This window comes from Bufo gargarizans, unplaced genomic scaffold, assembly GCF_014858855.1.
Source record: "Bufo gargarizans isolate SCDJY-AF-19 unplaced genomic scaffold, ASM1485885v1 original_scaffold_1624_pilon, whole genome shotgun sequence".
NCBI lineage: Eukaryota > Metazoa > Chordata > Amphibia > Anura > Bufonidae > Bufo > Bufo gargarizans.
Window position 1 is genome coordinate 76,103 of NW_025334442.1, and position 19,755 is coordinate 95,857.

General features: G+C 48.0%; 1 protein-coding gene across 5 annotated transcripts in view; it reads right to left on the reverse strand.

Moving 5' to 3' along the window:
• Positions 1-19,755, reverse strand: part of ARHGEF2 (Rho/Rac guanine nucleotide exchange factor 2) — an 88,045-nt gene that overhangs the window by 29,384 nt on the left and 38,906 nt on the right. The window contains exon 1 of one of the 5 annotated variants that reach the window (XM_044274281.1): positions 7,435-7,630. The exons of the other annotated variants lie outside the window; for them this stretch is intronic. Coding sequence (XP_044130216.1) covers positions 7,435-7,497 — 63 coding nt within the window. The 5' untranslated portion in view covers positions 7,498-7,630. Of the gene's footprint in view, positions 1-7,434; positions 7,631-19,755 lie in introns of those variants that run through there. 5 annotated transcript variants of the gene reach the window in all.

Below are 19,755 nucleotides of genomic sequence, written 5' to 3' on the forward strand. Positions count from 1 at the left end.
TGACAGGGAGAACAATGTGCTGCAGACGTTTCATAATACAGCTAGAAAATGGCACTATACGGCTTAATAATAATGTTCACTATGTGAGGAAGTTATATTATGTGAAGCGCCATTCTGAAATGGTGTCATATATAATACCGTAGTCACACCCTTGATCATAATACACTGATATCACTGCTCTGGTGATCCGGTAGTACTGATCACTATAGTCTAGTCACCTCTCACCAGTAATGTATATACCGTGATATAACCGCTCTATGCCCTGGTGATCTGGGTGTAGTACTGATCACTATAGTCTAGTCACCTCTCACCAGTAATGTATATACCGTGATATAACCGCTCTATGCCCTGGTGATCTGGGTGTAGTGCTGATCACTATACTCTAGTGACCTCTCACCAGTGATGTATATACAGTGATATCACTGCTCTGTGTCCTGGTGATCTGGGTGTAGTACTGATCACTATAGTCTAGTCACCTCTCACCAGTAATGTATATACCGTGATATAACCGCTCTATGCCCTGGTGATCTGGGTGTAGTACTGATCACTATAGTCTAGTCACCTCTCACCAGTAATGTATATACCGTGATATAACCGCTCTATGCCCTGGTGATCTGGGTGTAGTGCTGATCACTATACTCTAGTGACCTCTCACCAGTGATGTATATACAGTGATATCACTGCTCTGTGTCCTGGTGATCTGGGTGTAGTACTGATCACTATAGTCTAGTCACCTCTCACCAGTAATGTATATACCGTGATATAACCGCTCTATGCCCTGGTGATCTGGGTGTAGCGCTGATCACTATACTCTAGTGACCTCTCACCAGTGATGTATATACAGTGATATCACTGCTCTGTGTCCTGGTGATCTGGGTGTAGTACTGATCACTATAGTCTAGTCACCTCTCACCAGTAATGTATATACCGTGATATAACCGCTCTATGCCCTGGTGATCTGGGTGTAGCGCTGATCACTATACTCTAGTGACCTCTCACCAGTAATGTATATACCGTGATATAACCGCTCTATGCCCTGGTGATCTGGGTGTAGTGCTGATCACTATACTCTAGTGACCTCTCACCAGTGATGTATATACAGTGATATCACTGCTCTGTGTCCTGGTGATCTGGGTGTAGTACTGATCACTATACTGTAGTCACCTCTCACCAGTGATGTATATACAGTGATATCACCGCTCTATGTCCTGGTGATCTGGATGTAGTAGTACTGATCACTATACTCTAGTCACCTCTCACCTGTGATGTATATACAGTGATATCACCGCTCTATATCCTGGTGATCTGGGTGTAGTACTGATCACTATACGCTAGTCACCTCTCACCTGTGATGTATATACAGTGATATCACTGCTCTATATCCTGGTGATCTGGTGTGTATTACTGATCACTACTCTGGTCACCTCTCACCTGTGATGTATATACAGTGATATCACCGCTCTATGTCCTGGTGATCTGGGTGTAGTACTGATCACTATACTCTAGTGACCTCTCACCAGTGATGTATATACAGCGATATCACCGCTCTATATCCTGGTGATCCGGTGTGTATTACTGATCACTACTCTGGTCACCTCTCACCAGTGATGCGTATGTTCTATCACTCAGGATCACTAGCTGTGCACGGCTTTGTAGAGATGTCTCAGTCAGCAGAGGGTTAAAAATGAAGGCTTAGAAAAACAATCTGGATAGATGATCTTTCTGCTGGGAGAGCGAGCAATCAGCGGGTGATTACACACAGGCATTATTTTTTGAAGACGAGTTCTCACATCTCCGCAGATGCTGTGAGATTACACAATGATCTGGCTGGATGCTGGTCAGAAGCAGTGAAACGCGTGACCAGTGACACAGCTGTTTACAGTCGCCTCCTGCACAGTCTATGGCCTGAGAAGATCCACTGCCCATTACTCCCGACATTGTAGAAAGCACCGCACTCACAACTCGGGTATCACCATATCTCACCATTGTATAGTAATTGTGCATTTTCATGTAAAGATGGAAAACCTGCATTCTGACATCAGTACAGATCAGCGGTAACATCGAGAGTGCAGCCTATCCATTCAGTAGAGATCAGCGGTGACATCACTTAGAATGCAGCCTATCCATCACTAGAGATCAGCGGTGACATCACTGAGAATGCAGCCTATCCATCACTAGAGATCAGTGGTGACATCACTGAGAATGCAGCCTATCCATCACTAGAGATCAGCGGTGACATCACTGAGAATTCAGCCTATCCATCCATTAGAGATCAGCGGTGACATCACTGAGAATGCCGCCTATCCATCACTAGAGATCAGTGGTGACATCACTGAGAATGCAGCCTATCCATCACTAGAGATCAGCGGTGACATCACTGAGAATTCAGCCTATCCATCCATTAGAGATCAGCGGTGACATCACTGAGAATGCCGCCTATCCATCACTAGAGATCAGCGGTTACATCACTGAGAATGCCGCATATCCATCACTAGAGATCAGCGGTGACATCACTGAGAATGCCGCATATCCATCACTAGAGATCAGCGGTGACATCACTGAGAATGCCACATATCCATCACTAGAGATCAGCGGTGACATCACTGAGAATGCCGCCTATCCATCACTAGAGATCAGTGGTGACATCACTGAGAATGCCGCCTATCCATCACTAGAGATCAGTGGTGACATCACTGAGAATGCCGCATATCCATCACTAGAGATCAGCGGTGACATCACTGAGAATGCAGCCTTTCCATCACTAGAGATCAGCGGTGACATCACTGAGAATGCCGCATATCCATCACTAGAGATCAGCGGTGACATCACTGAGAATGCCGCATATCCATCACTAGAGATCAGCGGTGACATCACTGAGAATGCAGCCTTTCCATCACTAGAGATCAGCGGTGACATCACTCGGCTCTTATTTAGATGCCCCAGTAGTGGGTAACATTCGGCCTCTGCACTTCCTGCGTCTCATCCTCCTTCACACGCGGCCAAGTTTGGACAATGGCCACGTCTGATCACTTTCATGTCACACAACAATGGATCCTCAGTATGGAGGGGGGGCGTTTGGAGAGAAAAAGAAACCAACATGGCATGAAACAGTTATTAGACTACAATGGTCCACAAGAGAACACAAAGGGCCACACATCCCGGGAAAAACCCTGCAGGGCCCAAAACGCAGGGAACAGACAGAAAGTTCAAAGCAAAATGTTTAAAATTACAGATCAAGACCCGACTTTTCGCCAGTGATTCAATCACCAGTCAAGATATAAAAATATTGCAGCTTTTTTGGGGAAAAATTTACATGTTTCGGACAAGGTGAAATGTTTTTGAAATCCTGTAGGACGTCGTCGGAAATTCCATCTCCCCCTTGACTAAAGCGATGGTGAAGTGGAGAGGCCAGGTGTCGGAGACAATGCGGCTCTTTATTATATGTGCGCCGCACTTTTTAAGGCTAACGGAAAATCAGAGAAAACACCTCATTGTGCCCGCTGCCTTCTTCACGTCACTCGGGCCTGTTAGATGTGGGAGGGGGGGAATAAGGAGAAATATGGTCTCTGCTTCCTGCCCGTCTCCCCCTGTAAGGTACTTGGCAATGGTATACTGCCCCTAGTGGGCAGGGAGGTTTCCAGAAATGTCTGACAATCCAGATTAAAGGAATTTGGCCTTTTACTTCTTTTACATGAATTTGTCTCTGCTGAAGCCAGCACTTATGCAAATGAGATGCAAATTTGAAAGGAAATTCTCATTATGCAAATGTCCTTCCCCGAGAGGATGAATGCCTAATCATCAACCACTACACAGAAAAGCCCAGTAGGCTAATTTCACACCAGTCGCCACCAGCACAACATGCATGGGTTCAAGTAATTACCACTAATACATCTGACAACCTGCCTGTATATCCTGTCTGAGAGGTAGTCACAGCCCCGCCCCCTGCTGATGACATCACTGATATAATGACATGTGATCCACACCTTATACTACAGGAACATATATTACTGCTGACAACCTGCCTGTATATCCTGTCTGAGAGGTAGTCATAGCTCCGCCCCCTGCTGATGACATCACTGATATAATAGTAGTATTGTAGTGTCCAGCAGTGACGTGTGGAAGTTTCGATGCTATCAGTCCTCATTTTCCAGTCTGTGGTAAAGAGGAAAAACTGGTAAAACAGAGACTAGCCGCCCAGTATCACAGGAACTGGATCTGTACAATTCCTCGCAGCGGTCTAGCTGGGGACTTCATTATCTGATATCTGGCTAGGTAATCATGGCATGCGATTGTTCTCCGTTACCTGCCATCACTAATACTATAAGTCCTGCAGCAATTGGGGTATTCAGAGATCACATGGTGTGCACCTGTCCTCACGTGCTGCCCTCCTCGGATGCCCGCTCTGCACCACGGCAGCTCCTGTTATCTCTACAAATAACGTGCATACTTGTACCGAGGACGAAGAGCCGCACTTTACATAGATTTACTGATTGTATACCAGCAGCGTATCACACATGATAGGATTAGATACACAGCTCAGGATGAGATACAGTGTCTAGACAGTATCACACATGACAGGCTTAGATACACAACTCAGCAGTACATTAGTCCTGGGGATTTTTCCTAAAACTACTTGGTTTCTCCGCATCACATTTTGGCGTCACACTTGTGACTCGCCCACATGCGGCGCCCACTAATTACCAGGCTGGTTACTCATTAGTTTGTGTAGAAACATGCCATATCACGAATACGCCCCATCTCTATCTGTGGAGGGTCTGCTCCGGGCACAATCATCCCTGTCCTTGGCACCGACTCACTTCCGAGCGTGCTTGTTCTTCGGCAGGTTGTGTAATAGGAGGGTATTGGGGGGCTGGGGAGACCTCGTCAGGATCCCAGGGCAGTTGCTCAGTTTGACAACTCCCCCAAAAACAGGCCCTGACATTGCACCACACTTATGGCAGCAAGTGTATGTGTATTTAACCCCATCCAAGCCACACTCCCAGTCATAAAGACTCAGGGGTGTGTAATAAGCGGAAACATAATAAGGCAGACTATTATAACCTGGAATATATTAACCTAGACTGCAGTAATCTGCAACGTAATAATGTGGACTATAATAACTAGGGATGAGCGAATCTCGTATTTAGAAGTTTGTGTGCGGGTTCGTGTTGTGGTATTTACTGAATTGCGTTATGGATTCCGTTACCACGAACCATAACGTAATTCCATAACGGAGGCATTCCATTATTCATTCCATCATAATAGAAGTCTATGGGCTGCATAACGTAAGCCGGACGGATAACGTAAACCACGTTCATTGTAATCTCCGCCGTCCAGCTGCTTATCTGAAGGCACAGATGTCAGGGAGCTGCCGCCATAACACATCCACGCTACACAAATACCACACCACAGCGGCCCATCAGCTTCCTCCCCACACAATGGCCTGATCTCACAGCAACTTCCCGGCATCTGACACATGGCGCTGAACACAATGCTGACCTGACAACGTAACTACCATTATCTAACCTGACAACCCATACCCATTTTACGACCACCTGACCAGACAAAGCAGCTGAATATCACCTAATGGACTAGCCAGTTGACCATCACCTAACCTGACAACCAAGCAGACCATCACCTAACCTGACAACCTAGCTGACCATCACCTAACCTGACAACCTAGCTGACCATCACCTAACCTGACAACCTAGCTGACCATCACCTAACCTGACAACCTAGCCGACCATCACCTAACCTGACAACCAAGCCGACCATCACCTAACATGACAACCTAGCTGACCATCACCTAACCTGACAACCTAGCTGACCATCACCTAACCTGACAACCAAGCTGACCATCACCTAACCTGACAACCTAGCTGACCATCACCTAACCTGACAACCTAGCTGACCATCACCTAACCTGACAACCTAGCTGACCATCACCTAACCTGACAACCTAGCTGACCATCACCTAACCTGACAACCTAGCTGACCATCACCTAACCTGACAACCTAGCTGACCATCACCTAACCTGACAACCTAGCTGACCATCACCTAACCTGACAACCTAGCTGACCACCCTGTAACATGAGAAGCCAGCAGACCATAATCTAACCTAATAAACCATTTGACCATCACCTGAACTGACAACCCAAGGGATAATAATGTAATCTGACAACCCAGTTGACGATCACCTAGTGTATAAAAAAAACCTTCTGTCCGTCACCTAACCTGTCACCTAATCTCATTATATGTCTCTCCGATGACCTGACAACCCAGGGGATCATAATCTAACCTGATAATCCAGATATCCATCATTTAGTCTGACAGCTCATATGTCCGTCATGTAACCCGACATCCCAGTTGTCCATCACCCATCTTAAACCAAATCTGTCCAAAATGCAAACTAACACCTTGACTTCCCAACAATTAAAGGTGACATCTCTGACCTGCACCTCAACCTGATGCCTCAAGTGTCCGGCGTCTGTCACCTTGTGAATCCCACATCTGACACCCAAGAAGTTGCAGACCAGCCAGATTCTGTTGTCACAGCCGTCCAGCGTTTAGTATGATACCACAGCTTCTGACATGACCAACGTATGGGATGTATATACGTAATCGGTGGGCTCTCACTGTACTGTATGTACTTTACCATCCATCTCAAACAACGAGACGTCACTAAAATGTCCGCCGGGAAACTTTTTGAAAAAAAAAATTCGAATTAACTGTAAAAATTGAATGTAGAAGCAGACTCTGAGATTACCAGCGCATGGTCTACCAATCAGTGTCAATGAGGTATGGTATAGCGGTTAACCCCGTCACCACCATCAGGGCCCTCCAGACAACAAAGGAACATCCAAACTACATGAAGACCCAAGTCTTGAAATAAAAGTATCTGCCCCTTCTAGATATCAGTCACTTCCTGGCCGCGGTGAGCAGGAATACAGAGATCTCTTGGGTGGATTTTACTGGTAGAGCAGAGCTCGAGCTGCAGCCACATGGCATGAAATGAGCATAGCGTGGTTCAGAATGGGGGCGGCAGACCTTGTGGGCCAAGTAAACCTAACACATCACTGCTGAACGAAAGGGCTCCTACACCTTCCAAAGGGTGGCCACCCTCGGCTCACATTCCTTTCTATGGCACAGCTGGTGCCTTAAACCCATGAGGGCGTTCTACCCGTTGGGCAATGATGCGCTGTCTACATCCCCCTTCAGTGACAGATGGCAATTGTGACCTATGCACAAGGTTGAACAATGGAGACACAAGACGGAATCCCCTCTAGTCATAACCCACCCAGATTTTTTTTTTTGTCCATGGAGACCCACCCTTCCTGCGATTCACGAAGCCCTTATGTGCCAAATGCATCCCTGCCACCGCCACCACCCGCCAGAGTGACAACCCAGGAGACAAAAGGAACCCAGGCACTGACCTTCAAGGCTATCTCCTTAGACCGGTCTGTACGAGCTCTTGAGAAAGGCTCTATCCGAGACATATCCTCTCAGGGCAGCTTCCAAGGATCGGGTGGCTCCTCTCTTGGCCCCCTCCAGTTTTTCTGAAATCTATGAGTTTCACTACCTCTTGCCCAGACGAAGCTCACACACTGCCAGTGTGCATCTAGTCACAGGAAGTCACAGCCTCAGCTCATAGAATTCAAAACCAAACCCTCCACCCCCGGCTCCCAAACCTTCCCATCCCACTACAGCAAGCAGAGGAGGGGTGAGGGGTAGCCTGACTCCTCTGCACACAGTGCAGCTGTTGTAGACTATTATTCCTCCATTAACCCTCTAGAGATGACAAAGTGGTGGCACACACAACGCGCTGCTTGTGTGGAAAAAACTCAACTTTTACCTCCAGTCGTACAACGCTATGCGGCGGCATTTATTTCACAACTTTTTTTTGGTTTGTTAGTTTTTTTGCCATTTTTGCAACCGTTAACGGTGCATGAATAGTCCAGTGTATGATGTAGCGCCCCAAAGTAAAAAATATGGGATTTTAATGGAAAAAAAAATGGCAAAAAATAATAAGAAGAAAACAATCAATTTACATGTATAAAATAAAAAAACAAGCCATCTATATGTAAAATGGATAATAAAACTAATATAAAAAGCAAACCGTCTATATTTCTAAAATATAAAAAAAATACAAAAATAAAAACAAACCATATGGAAAATGGATTAAAAAATATACATTAATTTTGGTAAAATTGCAACTTTCATTGTTACTTATGGGTAAAAAATAGAAATAAATCACAAATTACTTTAATTTGCTGATTTTCGACCTGTGAAGCTGCCTGTACATATAAATATGGGTGAATTCAACCATTTCGGAAGTCGCCCGTTTATAAAGTATATCCAAGTGATTGTTGGCGATGGCCGATGCAGACTGATATCTGCCAAATATGTGATTTGGATTTCTTCGGTGGATCTTTCATCCCTTTATGCAGACGCACTCTATTGTTTCACGTTATTTTATGTTTTTGGGCGGATTGATTGTACGATTGATCTGATTTACTATTGAGTTGTGGACATAATGATCGTTGCATGGGTACGTGTGATGCTCTTGCCCATAGAAAACAGTGAAAGTTCTGATTATACCGCAGTTCACACACAGCTTCGCTCCTTCCCTGGGGTACAAAAAGTTGCATGACAATTGCAGAAATTCCAACCTGATCCGTAGGTTTCTCCCCCCGCACTGTGATCACTAAAGAAAGAGTCACCATGGGGCCCCAGACTGGAAGAGTCGCTCATACACAAAGAACCATTAATACTGCATGCAGTTACATGTAAAATGTATTAAAAGGAGGAAAACATAACAAAAAGGAAAAACCAAAAATGAGAGAAAAACAAGAAAACTGTATAAAAAGGAAACCAAAATGTACAATAAAAGAAATGTTAACAGGAACAACAACAGTTAATAACCAGACGTTGCTGGTGGCGAAATTCTCAGTGTTCACACACCGGATATATTGTATCATCTGCGCAGAGCGCCCTCATGTGACTGACAATGAAAGAAGGTTGTCACAGACCCGCCCCTTAAAAGGAGAATCGTACAGACCGCCATGTTTTTCTCTAAAATTCTACTGTGTTTCTGAGAAAACAGGGAGAAGAGTCATGAAGGCATCTCCCTGAACGCCTGGAGATATGGACCACGTGTGATACGGTCTGCTGAGCTGTGTATCTAATCCTATCCTGTGTGATACTGACTGCTGAGCTGTGTATCTAATCCTATCCTGTGTGATACTGTCTGCTGAGCTGTGTATCTAATCCTATCCTGTGTGATACTGTCTGCTGAGCTGTGTATCTAATCCTATCCTGTGTGATACTGTCTGCTGAGCTGTGTATCTAATCCTATCCTGTGTGATACTGTCTGCTGAGCTGTGTATCTAATCCTATCCTGTGTGATACTGTCTGCTGAGCTGTGTATCTAATCCTATCCTGTGTGATACTGACTGCTGAGCTGTGTATCTAATCCTATCCTGTGTGATACTGTCTGCTGAGCTGTGTATCTAATCCTATCCTGTGTGATACTGACTGCTGAGCTGTGTATCTAATCCTATCCTGTGTGATACTGCCTGCTGAGCCGTGTATCTAATCCTATCCTGTGTGATACTGCTGCTGAGCCGTGTATCTAATCCTATCCTGTGTGATACTGTCTGCTGAGCCGTGTATCTTATCCTATCCTGTGTGATACTGTCTGCTGAGCCGTGTATCTAATCCTATCCTGTGTGATACTGTCTGCTGAGCCGTGTATCTAATCCTATCCTGTGTGATACTGTCTGCTGAGCCGTGTATCTAATCCTATCCTGTGTGATACTGTCTGCTGAGCCGTGTATCTAATCCTCTCCTGTGTGATACTGTCTGCTGAGCCATGTATCTAATCCTATCCTGTGTGATACAGTCTGATGAGCTGTGTATCTAATCCTATCCTGTGTGATACTGACTGCTGAGCTGTGTATCTAATCCTATCCTGTGTGATACTGACTGCTGAGCCGTGTATCTAATCCTATCCTGTGTGATACTGTCTGCTGAGCCGTGTATCTAATCCTATCCTGTGTGATACTGTCTGCTGAGCCGTGTATCTAATCCTCTCCTGTGTGATACTGTCTGCTGAGCTATGTATCTAATCCTATCCTGTGTGATACAGTCTGCTGAGCTGTGTATCTAATCCTATCCTATGTGATACCGTCTGCTGAGCTGTGTATCTAATCCAGTGATACATGGGGCGTCAGCGCGGCTGTGGCGGGGGCGTCAGCGCGGCTGTGGCGGGGGCGTCAGCGAGGCTGTGGCGGGGGCGTCAGCGAGGCTGTGGCGGGGGCGTCAGCGAGGCTGTGGCGGGGGCGTCAGCGCGGCTGTGGCGGGGGCGTCAGCGCGGCTGTGGCGGGGGCGTCAGCGCGGCTGTGGCGGGGGCGTCAGCGCGGCTGTGGCGGGGGCGTCAGCGCGGCTGTGGCGGGGGCGTCAGCGCGGCTGTGGCGGGGGCGTCAGCGCGGCTGTGGCGGGGGCGTCAGCGCGGCTGTGGCGGGGGCGTCAGCGCGGCTGTGGCGGGGGGCGTCAGCGCGGCTATGGCGGGGGGCGTCAGCGCGGCTATGGCGGGGTTCTGGTAACGTGTCGTCCTCCTCGGCGCTGGCAGAACCGGTCTCAGGTCTTATATAATCACTGCAGCCGGATTAGAGTGACCGGACATAACCCCACAATACACGGCCGGTCCTGACCCCACTCCTGATCACTGTATTATAGTAGCTTTCTAATTCAATTCTTCATCATTTTCAATATCGCTGCTTGCAGTCAGTGAATGGGGACATTCTTATGTACCTTCTCTCCAGACCTTACACGTCTTGTCGCAGTTGCATCCAGTTTGGACATTCTGCTTTTATTATGTCTGTATCTTACAGTGGATTGTCTAAACTAGATGCAATTGTGACAAACCCTCCGCTGTGAGATGTAATAGGGTGAACAAGGTAGGTGTGTACTTTAGGTCTAGTATAGCCGTAATACAAGTGCAAACCCTTAGTGATGTTTGACAGTCTGGTTGCTATGGATACACTGACAACCTGGCAGTTTGTCCCGAGCAACCAGGTATATCAGGTACTGGGCATGATAAACCAGGCTCCTCTGATGTAGATAGAAATCCCCTTTAAGTAGGATACAACAACAACCGCATAGGACCCAGTGCAGCCTGCAGGCCTCTGAGGTGGTGTCGGCGCGGCCTCCGTGTGTCCTGTAGTCACCATGTTTACAGCAATCATAAAAATAAGCCATAAAGTCCAGTAGCGGCACAGCGTGACGACAATACAGATGTAAAGTTTTGTCTTAGTAGACTGTGAGCCACAGCAAAGATGGCCGCCCTCCAGGTGTCACAGCGCCCCCTCCTGCTCCTGTGCCCCTGATGAGGAGTGGGCTCAGGAGAGGTTAATAGGATGGGTGTCAGGCAGGGTGACAACAGCTTCTGTGGGAACAGAGGCCTCTGTAATGGGAGCCATAGTCTTATCAACAGACATGTTTGTGTAGCTGACAGTCACCGGGGAGGGGTGATAAAACAGGTCAGGAAAAGGTTAAAGGGGGCACCGGGCCGGAGAGAGGGGGCGAAGGAGACGGAGGAGAGTGGAGGCTGAGGATAGGGAATGTATGTCAAGGCTGGCCTCCATCAGAGAACAGGACACCAGATGCTGGCCTCCAACAGGGTGGAGACAAGAGAGGCTGGCCTCCAACATAAAACAGGACACCAGAGGCTGGCGTCCATCAGAGATGAGACAAGAAAAGACAGCCTCCACCAGGCTGGCCTCCATCAGAGAACATAACACCAGAGGCCAGCCTCCATCAGAGATGATGACACGAGAGCCTGGCCTCCACTAGAGAACAGGACACCAGAGGCCAGCTACCATCCTGGAAGATGAGATGCCCTGAGAGGTTGTCCACCATCAGAAAACAGTAGATCAGAAACCATAAGTGAACAGGACAACACAGGCTGGCCTCCATCAGTGAACAGGACAACACAGGCTGGCCTCCATCAGAGAGCAGGACACCAGGCTGGCCTCCATCAGAGAGCAGGACACCAGGCTGGCCTCCATCAGAGAGCAGGACACCAGGCTGGCCTCCATCAGAGAGCAGGACACCAGGCTAGCCCTCCATCAGAGAGCAGGACACCAGACTGGCCTCCATCAGAGAGCAGGACACCAGACTGGCCTCCATCAGAGAGCAGGACACCAGGCTGGCCTCCATCAGAGAGCAGGACACCAGGCTGGCCTCCATCAGAGAGCAGGACACCAGGCTGGCCTCCATCAGAGAGCAGGACACCAGGCTGGCCTCCATCAGAGAGCAGGACACCAGGCTGGCCTCCATCAGAGAGCAGGACACCAGGCTGGCCTCCATCAGAGAGCAGGACACCAGGCTGGCCTCCATCAGAGAGCAGGACACCAGGCTGGCCTCCATCAGAGAGCAGGACACCAGGCTGGCCTCCATCAGAGAGCAGGACACCAGGCTGGCCTCCATCAGAGACAGACACCAGAAGCCGGATGGCCACCATCATGGAAGATGAAATGAGAGGTTTTCAACCATCATAAAACAGTACATTAGAGGCAGGACACCAGAAGACAGCCTCCATCAGAGAAGAGGACATGAGAGGCTGGCCTCCATCAGAGGATAGGCACATGCTCCTGTCAGATGATATTTCGGTACAGGACCTCTTCTCTAGGCCTGGTGTCTGGGTCACTGGGTTCAGTCCTGGGTGGCGGCTGTTCCCAGGTCTCAGCAGACACAGGGGAGGGCGGGGGGAGGCAGGGAGGTGTGCTCGAAGATTACAGCCCCCCTTCCCCTGTCTGGCCGCTCACACAACATGAAATCACATAAATGCAGCTAATTATAGAATATGAAGAAAACCCCCTCCTCCCTCACCCCGCATAGCTGAGCTGAGCACTACTGCACACACAGCTCAGCACTGCCAGCGCAGAGTCACAGGAGCTTACAATCTAAAACCCCTTCTCACTATAAGACCTACTACCCTTGAGCAGTATCCACCTCCATCTGCACTTCTAGTGACCCTTTCCAAATCTACCCCTCCCTCTCTTTTGCCCCCTATACAGTGGCCAAACCTAGCCCCTGTCCACAATATATACAGTCCTACCCCCTACCAATCCTAATCAAAATAGTGACCCCCTAACGAGGAAAGTCCCCAGCCCTCCCTGCCCCTCTGTTACCCACCCCCATGCCCTCACATCACTCCCTGCCCGCCTCTCCCTCATCTAGCAGTGGAAACACATTATACAAGACTTCCATAGCAACCAAACTATGTGGGAACAGGTAGATGGCGGAGGAGGGGGAGACCCGCACAGTGATTAGAATGGGGCGTGAATGGAAACCAAATACAGGAAACAGCTGAGAAAGGAAGAGGAAGAGACACTGCACAATGGAGCGTTACATCTCCTGCAGCCATGTGCTCTACGCGGTGGGATTTATACAGCAGCAACGCATTTCACAGCTATAACCCAACATGTACACAAAGGTTATTAAATGCAAAATGTACCCGATACAGAACAAATGGTAAAACTACAAAATGTGTCAGTGCTATAGAAGAGAAAGTACGGCCACGAGCTGTGTCTGTGCTATGGACAAGACGTGAAATGCGTCAGTCTATAGAACTGTAATAAGGCTGCAAAATATGTCTGCGATAGTAAAACAATGAGCTGTGTCTGCGCTATAAACATAACAGTAGAGTGAAACTGCGAATGGCTCATTAAAGCACTCTTTCACACCTGCGTTATTGTCTTCCGACATAGAGTTCCGTCGTCGGGGCTCTATGCCGGAAGAATCCTGATCAGTTTTATCCTAATGCATTCTGAATGGAGAGAAATCCGTTCAGGATGCATCAGGATGTCTTCAGTTCAGGACCGGAACGTTTTTTGGCCGGAGAAAATACCGCAGCATGCTGCGCTTTTTGCTCCGGACAAAAATCCTGAACACTTGCCGCAAGGCCGGATCCGGAATTAATGCCCATTGAAAGGCATTGATCCGGATCCCGGCCTTAAGCTAAATGTCGTTTCGGCGCATTGCCGGATCCGATGTTTAGCTTTTTCTGAATGGTTACCATGGCTGCCGGGACACTAAAGTCCTGGCAGCCATGGTAAAGTGTAGTGGGGAGCGGGGGAGCAGTATACTTACCGTCCGTGCGGCTCCCGGGGCGCTCCAGAGTGACGTCAGGGCGCCCCACGCGCATGGATGACGTGATCACATGGCACGTCATCCATGCACGTGGGGCGCTCTGACGTCATTCTGGAGCGCCCCGGGAGCCGCACGGATGGTAAGTATACTGCTCCCCCGCTCCCCACTACTACTATGGCAACCAGGACTTTAATAGCGTCCTGGCTGCCATAGTAACACTGAACGCATTTTGAAGACGGATCCGTCTTCAAATGCTTTCAGTTCACTTGCGTTTTTCCGGATCCGGCGTGTAATTCCGGCAAATGGAGTACACGCCGGATCCGGACAACGCAAGTGTGAAAGAGGCCTAAGAGGTGAAATGCGTCAGTATAGAGAGCTGATAGTAAGGCTGTAGGATTTATCAGCAATATACAGTCAGGTCCATAAATATTGGGACATGGACACAATGTAACATTTTTGGCTCTATACACCACCACAATGGATGTGAAATGAAAGGAACACGATGAGCTTTACCCGCAGACTGTCAGCTTTACCCGCAGACTGTCAGCTTTACCTGCAGACTGTCAGCTTTACCCGCAGACTGTCAGCTTTACCTGCAGACTGTCAGCTTTACCCGCAGACTGTCAGCTTTACCCGCAGACTGTCAGCTTTACCTGCAGATTGTCAGCTTTACCCGCAGACTGTCAGCTTTACCCGCAGACTGTCAGCTTTACCCGCAGACTGTCAGCTGTAATTTGAGGTATTTACATCCAAATCAGGTGCAGGAATTACAGCAGTTTGCATATGTGCCTCCCACTTGTTACGGGACCAAAAGTAATAGGACAATTGTCTTCTCGGCTGTCCCATGGCCGGTGTGTGTTATTCCCTGATTATCCCAATTACAATGAGCAGATACAAGGTCCAGAGGTCATTTCCAGTCTGCTATCTGCATTTGGAATCTGTTTCTGTCAACTCTCAAGATGAGACCCAAAGAGCTGTCACTATCAGGGAAGCCATCATTAGGCTGAAAAAACACCACAAACCCATCAGAGAGATAGCAAAAACATTAGGCGCGGCCAAAACAACTGTCTGGAACATTCTTTAAAAAAAAGGAACGCACCGATGAGCTCAGCAACACCAAAAGACCCGGAAGACCACGGAAAACAACTGTGGTGGATGAGCGAAGAATTCTTTCCCTGGTGAAGAAAACGCCCTTCACAACAGTTGGCCAGATCAAGAACACTCTCCAGGAGGTAGGTGTATGTGTGTCAAAGTCAACAATCAGGAGAAGACTTCACCAGAGTGAATACAGAGGGTTCACCACAAGATGGAAACCATTGGTGAGCCTCAAACACAGGAAGGCCAGATTAGAGTTTGCCAAACGACATCTAAAAAAGCCTTCACAGTTCTGGAACAACATCCTATGGACGGATGAGACCAAGATCAACTTGTACCAGAGTGATGGGAAGAGAAGAGTATGGCGAAGGAGAGGAGCTGCTCATGGTCCCAAGCATACCACCTCATCAGTGAAGCATGGTGGTGGTAGTGTCATGGCGTGGGCATGTATGGTGGCCAATGGAACTGGTTCTCTTGTATTTATTGATGATGTGTCTGCTGACAAAAGCAGCAGGATGAATTCTGAAGTGTTTGGGGCAATGTTATCTGCTCATATTCAGCCAAATGCTACAGTACTCATTGGACGGCGCTTCACAGTGCAGATGGACAATGACCCAAAGCATACTGCAAAAGCAACCAAAGAGTTTATTAAGGGAAAGAAGTGAAATGTTCTGCAATGGCCGAGTCAATCACCGGACCTGAATCCGATTGAGCATTTTACTGCTGAAGACAAAACTGAAGGGAAAATGCCCCAAGAACAAGCAGGAACTGAAGACAGTTGCAGTAGAGGCCGGGCAGAGCGTCACCAGGGATGAGACCAGCGTCCGGTGATGTCTATGCGTTCCAGACTTCAGGCTGTAATTGACTGCAAAGGATTTGCAACCAAGTATTAAAAAGTGAAAGTTTGATTTATGATTATTATTCTGTCCCATTACTTTTGGTCCCTTCACAAGTGGGAGGCACAGATGCAACTGCTGTAATTCCTGCACCGTTCACCTGATCTGGATGTAAATACCCTCAAATTACAGCTGACGGTCTGCGGGTAAAGCTGACGGTCTGCGGGTAAAGCTGACGGTCTGCGGGTAAAGCTGACGGTCTGCGGGTAAAGCTGACGGTCTGCGGGTAAAGCTGACGGTCTGCGGGTAAAGCTGACGGTCTGCGGGTAAAGCTGACGGTCTGCGGGTAAAGCTGACGGTCTGCGGGTAAAGCTGACGGTCTGCGGGTAAAGCTGACGGTCTGCGGGTAAAGCTGACGGTCTGCAGGGTAAAGCTGACGGTCTGCAGGTAAAGCTGACGGTCTGCGGGTAAAGCTGACGGTCTGCGGGTAAAGCTGACGGTCTGCGGGTAAAGCTGACGGTCTGCAGGTAAAGCTGACGGTCTGCAGGTAAAGCTGACAGTCTGCGGGTAAAGCTGACAGTCTGCGGGTAAAGCTGACAGTCTGCGGGTAAAGCTGACAGTCTGCGGGTAAAGCTGACAGTCTGCGGGTAAAGCTGACAGTCTGCGGGTAAAGCACATCTTGTGTGTTTCATTTAGAATCCATTGTGGTGGTGTATAGAGCCAAAAATGTCAGAATTGTGTCCATGTCCCAATATTTATGGACCTGACTGTATATACATAGCCAAAAAGACATGAAATGCGCGAGTATATAGAATGTATAGTAAAGCTGTTATACATAACAGTAATGGCGTAAAATGCATTAGCGTTGTAGAACCTATAATAGGACTGCAGGATCTAGATTATATACATGACATTTAAGGCCATATGACGTTCTGTTCATCGGTCACGTGACCTAGGCGCAGCTCAGCCCCATAGAAGTGAGCCACACAGCACAGCCGCCATACAGTGTACGGCGCTGTGCTCGGCGAGCGCTCACACGACTGCCACTGCCTTCTTAAACAGCTGATCGGCAGGACGCCGGGTGTCGGACCACCACCGATCACATACTGATGACCTATCCTGAGGATAGATCATCAGTATTACAATCTTGGAAAATCCCTTTAATGATGTGAAACGCGTCAGTTTTATAGAATGGATGATAAGGCTGCAGGGCGTATTATATCCTAAACAGAAAGGTTGTGAAATGCATCTGGATATAGAACAGATAGTAAGGCTGTGGGATTGCTCTGTGTTATTTACTTTACTGAAAAGACATGAAATGCGTTAGAAATTAAAAAAAATGCGAGGAGAGAAGCGCGACGATCGGCTGCTCGGTAAGTGGAGGTGAAGCGCTGCTATTACACGCAGAGATCACCTCCACAGTATGAGGACGAGCGATGGCTGCTGCTGTCGCCCATCCCCATACACCGTCATTGCTCCTGGCAGCAGAGGCCGTTTAGACGGCACAACCTTCTGCCCGATGATGGGGGAGTCCGCACCGCCGATGGGGGATCTGCGGCACCGTCATAGGCTGCGGGACTGTCCGTGTTCTGTACATAACGGAAGAGACGTGAAATATGTAGTGACACAGAACGGGACGAATCAGTGCTCTATAGATTACCCAGGAAGCCCCGAAATGCATCAGCGCCATATAGAACAGGTAACGCTGCGTTATACCAGTAGCACAGATTACATTTGTGACAGAATTGAAGCGCGGTGAAGCTGTGAAACGTGTCATGTAAATATCGGATGGGGATGATGTGAAATGCGTCAGCGTCCGGTAAATATGGATATAAAGTAGTCAGATGTACGCTCCCCATAACCCCCGCAACCCAGAGTGATGTCACCGCTGACACCAGGGGACGGTGTCAGGTACAGGGAGGAGGAGGGGAAGCTCTATTGTGATGTAAAGCGCGGGGGAGGGGGTCTCTGCAGCCAAGTGCGGTATAATACTGCACCCCCGAAATCGTTATATACCCCTCCCCACATACCGCAGTAACCCCTCACCTGCTGCAGGCACAGCGCCTCCAGCCTGTACACACATGTATCTGCTATATAACTGGACCAGTACCCCCCCAACCCAATATCAGCAGACTGAGACACCAATTCTTACACACATCACAGGATTAGATACACAGCTCAGCAGTCAGTATCACACAGGATAGGATTAGATACACAGCTCAGCAGACAGTATCACACAGGATAGGATTAGATACACAGCTCAGCAAGCAGTATCACACAGGATAGGATTAGATACACAGCTCAGCAGACAGTATCACACAGGATAGGATTAGATACACAGCTCAGCAGGCAGTATCACACAGGATAGGATTAGATACACAGCTCAGCAGGCAGTATCACACAGGATAGGATTAGATACACAGCTCAGCAGTCAGTATCACACAGGATAGGATTAGATACACAGCTCAGCAGACAGTATCACACAGGATAGGATTAGATACATAGCTCAGCAGTCAGTATCACACTGGACAGGATTAGATACACAGCTCAGCAGACAGTATCACACAGGATAGGATTAGATACATAGCTCAGCAGACTGTATCACACAGGATAGGATTAGATACATAGCTCAGCAGACTGTATCACGCAGGATAGGATTAGATACACAGATCAGCAGACTGTATCACGCAGGATAGGATTAGATACATAGCTCAGCAGACAGTATCACACAGGATAGGATTAGATACATAGCTCAGCAGACAGTATCACACAGGATAGGATTAGATACACAGCTCAGCAGACAGTATCACTCAGGATAGGATTAGATACACAGCTCAGCAGACAGTATCACACAGGATAGGATTAGATACACAGCTCAGCAGACAGTATCACACAGGATAGGATTAGATACACAGCTCAGCAGACAGTATCACACAGGACAGGATTAGATACGCAGCTCAGCAGACAGTATCACGCAGTATATGATTAGATACACAGCTCAGCAGACAGTATCACACAGGATAGGATTAGATACACAGCTCAGCAGACTGTATCACACAGGATAGGATTAGATACACAGCTCAGCAGGCAGTATCACACAGGATAGGATTAGATACACAGCTCAGCAGACAGTATCACACAGGATAGGATTAGATACACAGCTCAGCAGTCAGTATCACAGGATAGGATTAGATACACAGCTCAGCAGACTGTATCACACAGGATAGGATTAGATACACAGCTCAGCAGACTGTATCACACAGGATAGGATTAGATACATAGCTCAGCAGACAGTATCACACAGGATAGGATTAGATACACAGCTCAGCAGACAGTATCACACAGGATAGGATTAGATACACAGCTCAGCAGGCAGTATCACACAGGATAGGATTAGATACACAGCTCAGCAGGCAGTATCACACAGGAGAGGATTAGATACACAGCTCAGCAGACAGTATCACACAGGATAGGATTAGATACACAGCCCAGCAGACAGTATCACACAGGATAGGATTAGATACACAGCTCAGCAGACAGTATCACACAGGATAGGATTAGATACACAGCTCTGCAGACTATCACACAGGATAGGATTAGATACACAGCTCAGCAGTCAGTATCACACAGGATAGGATTAGATACACAGCTCAGCAGACAGTATCACAC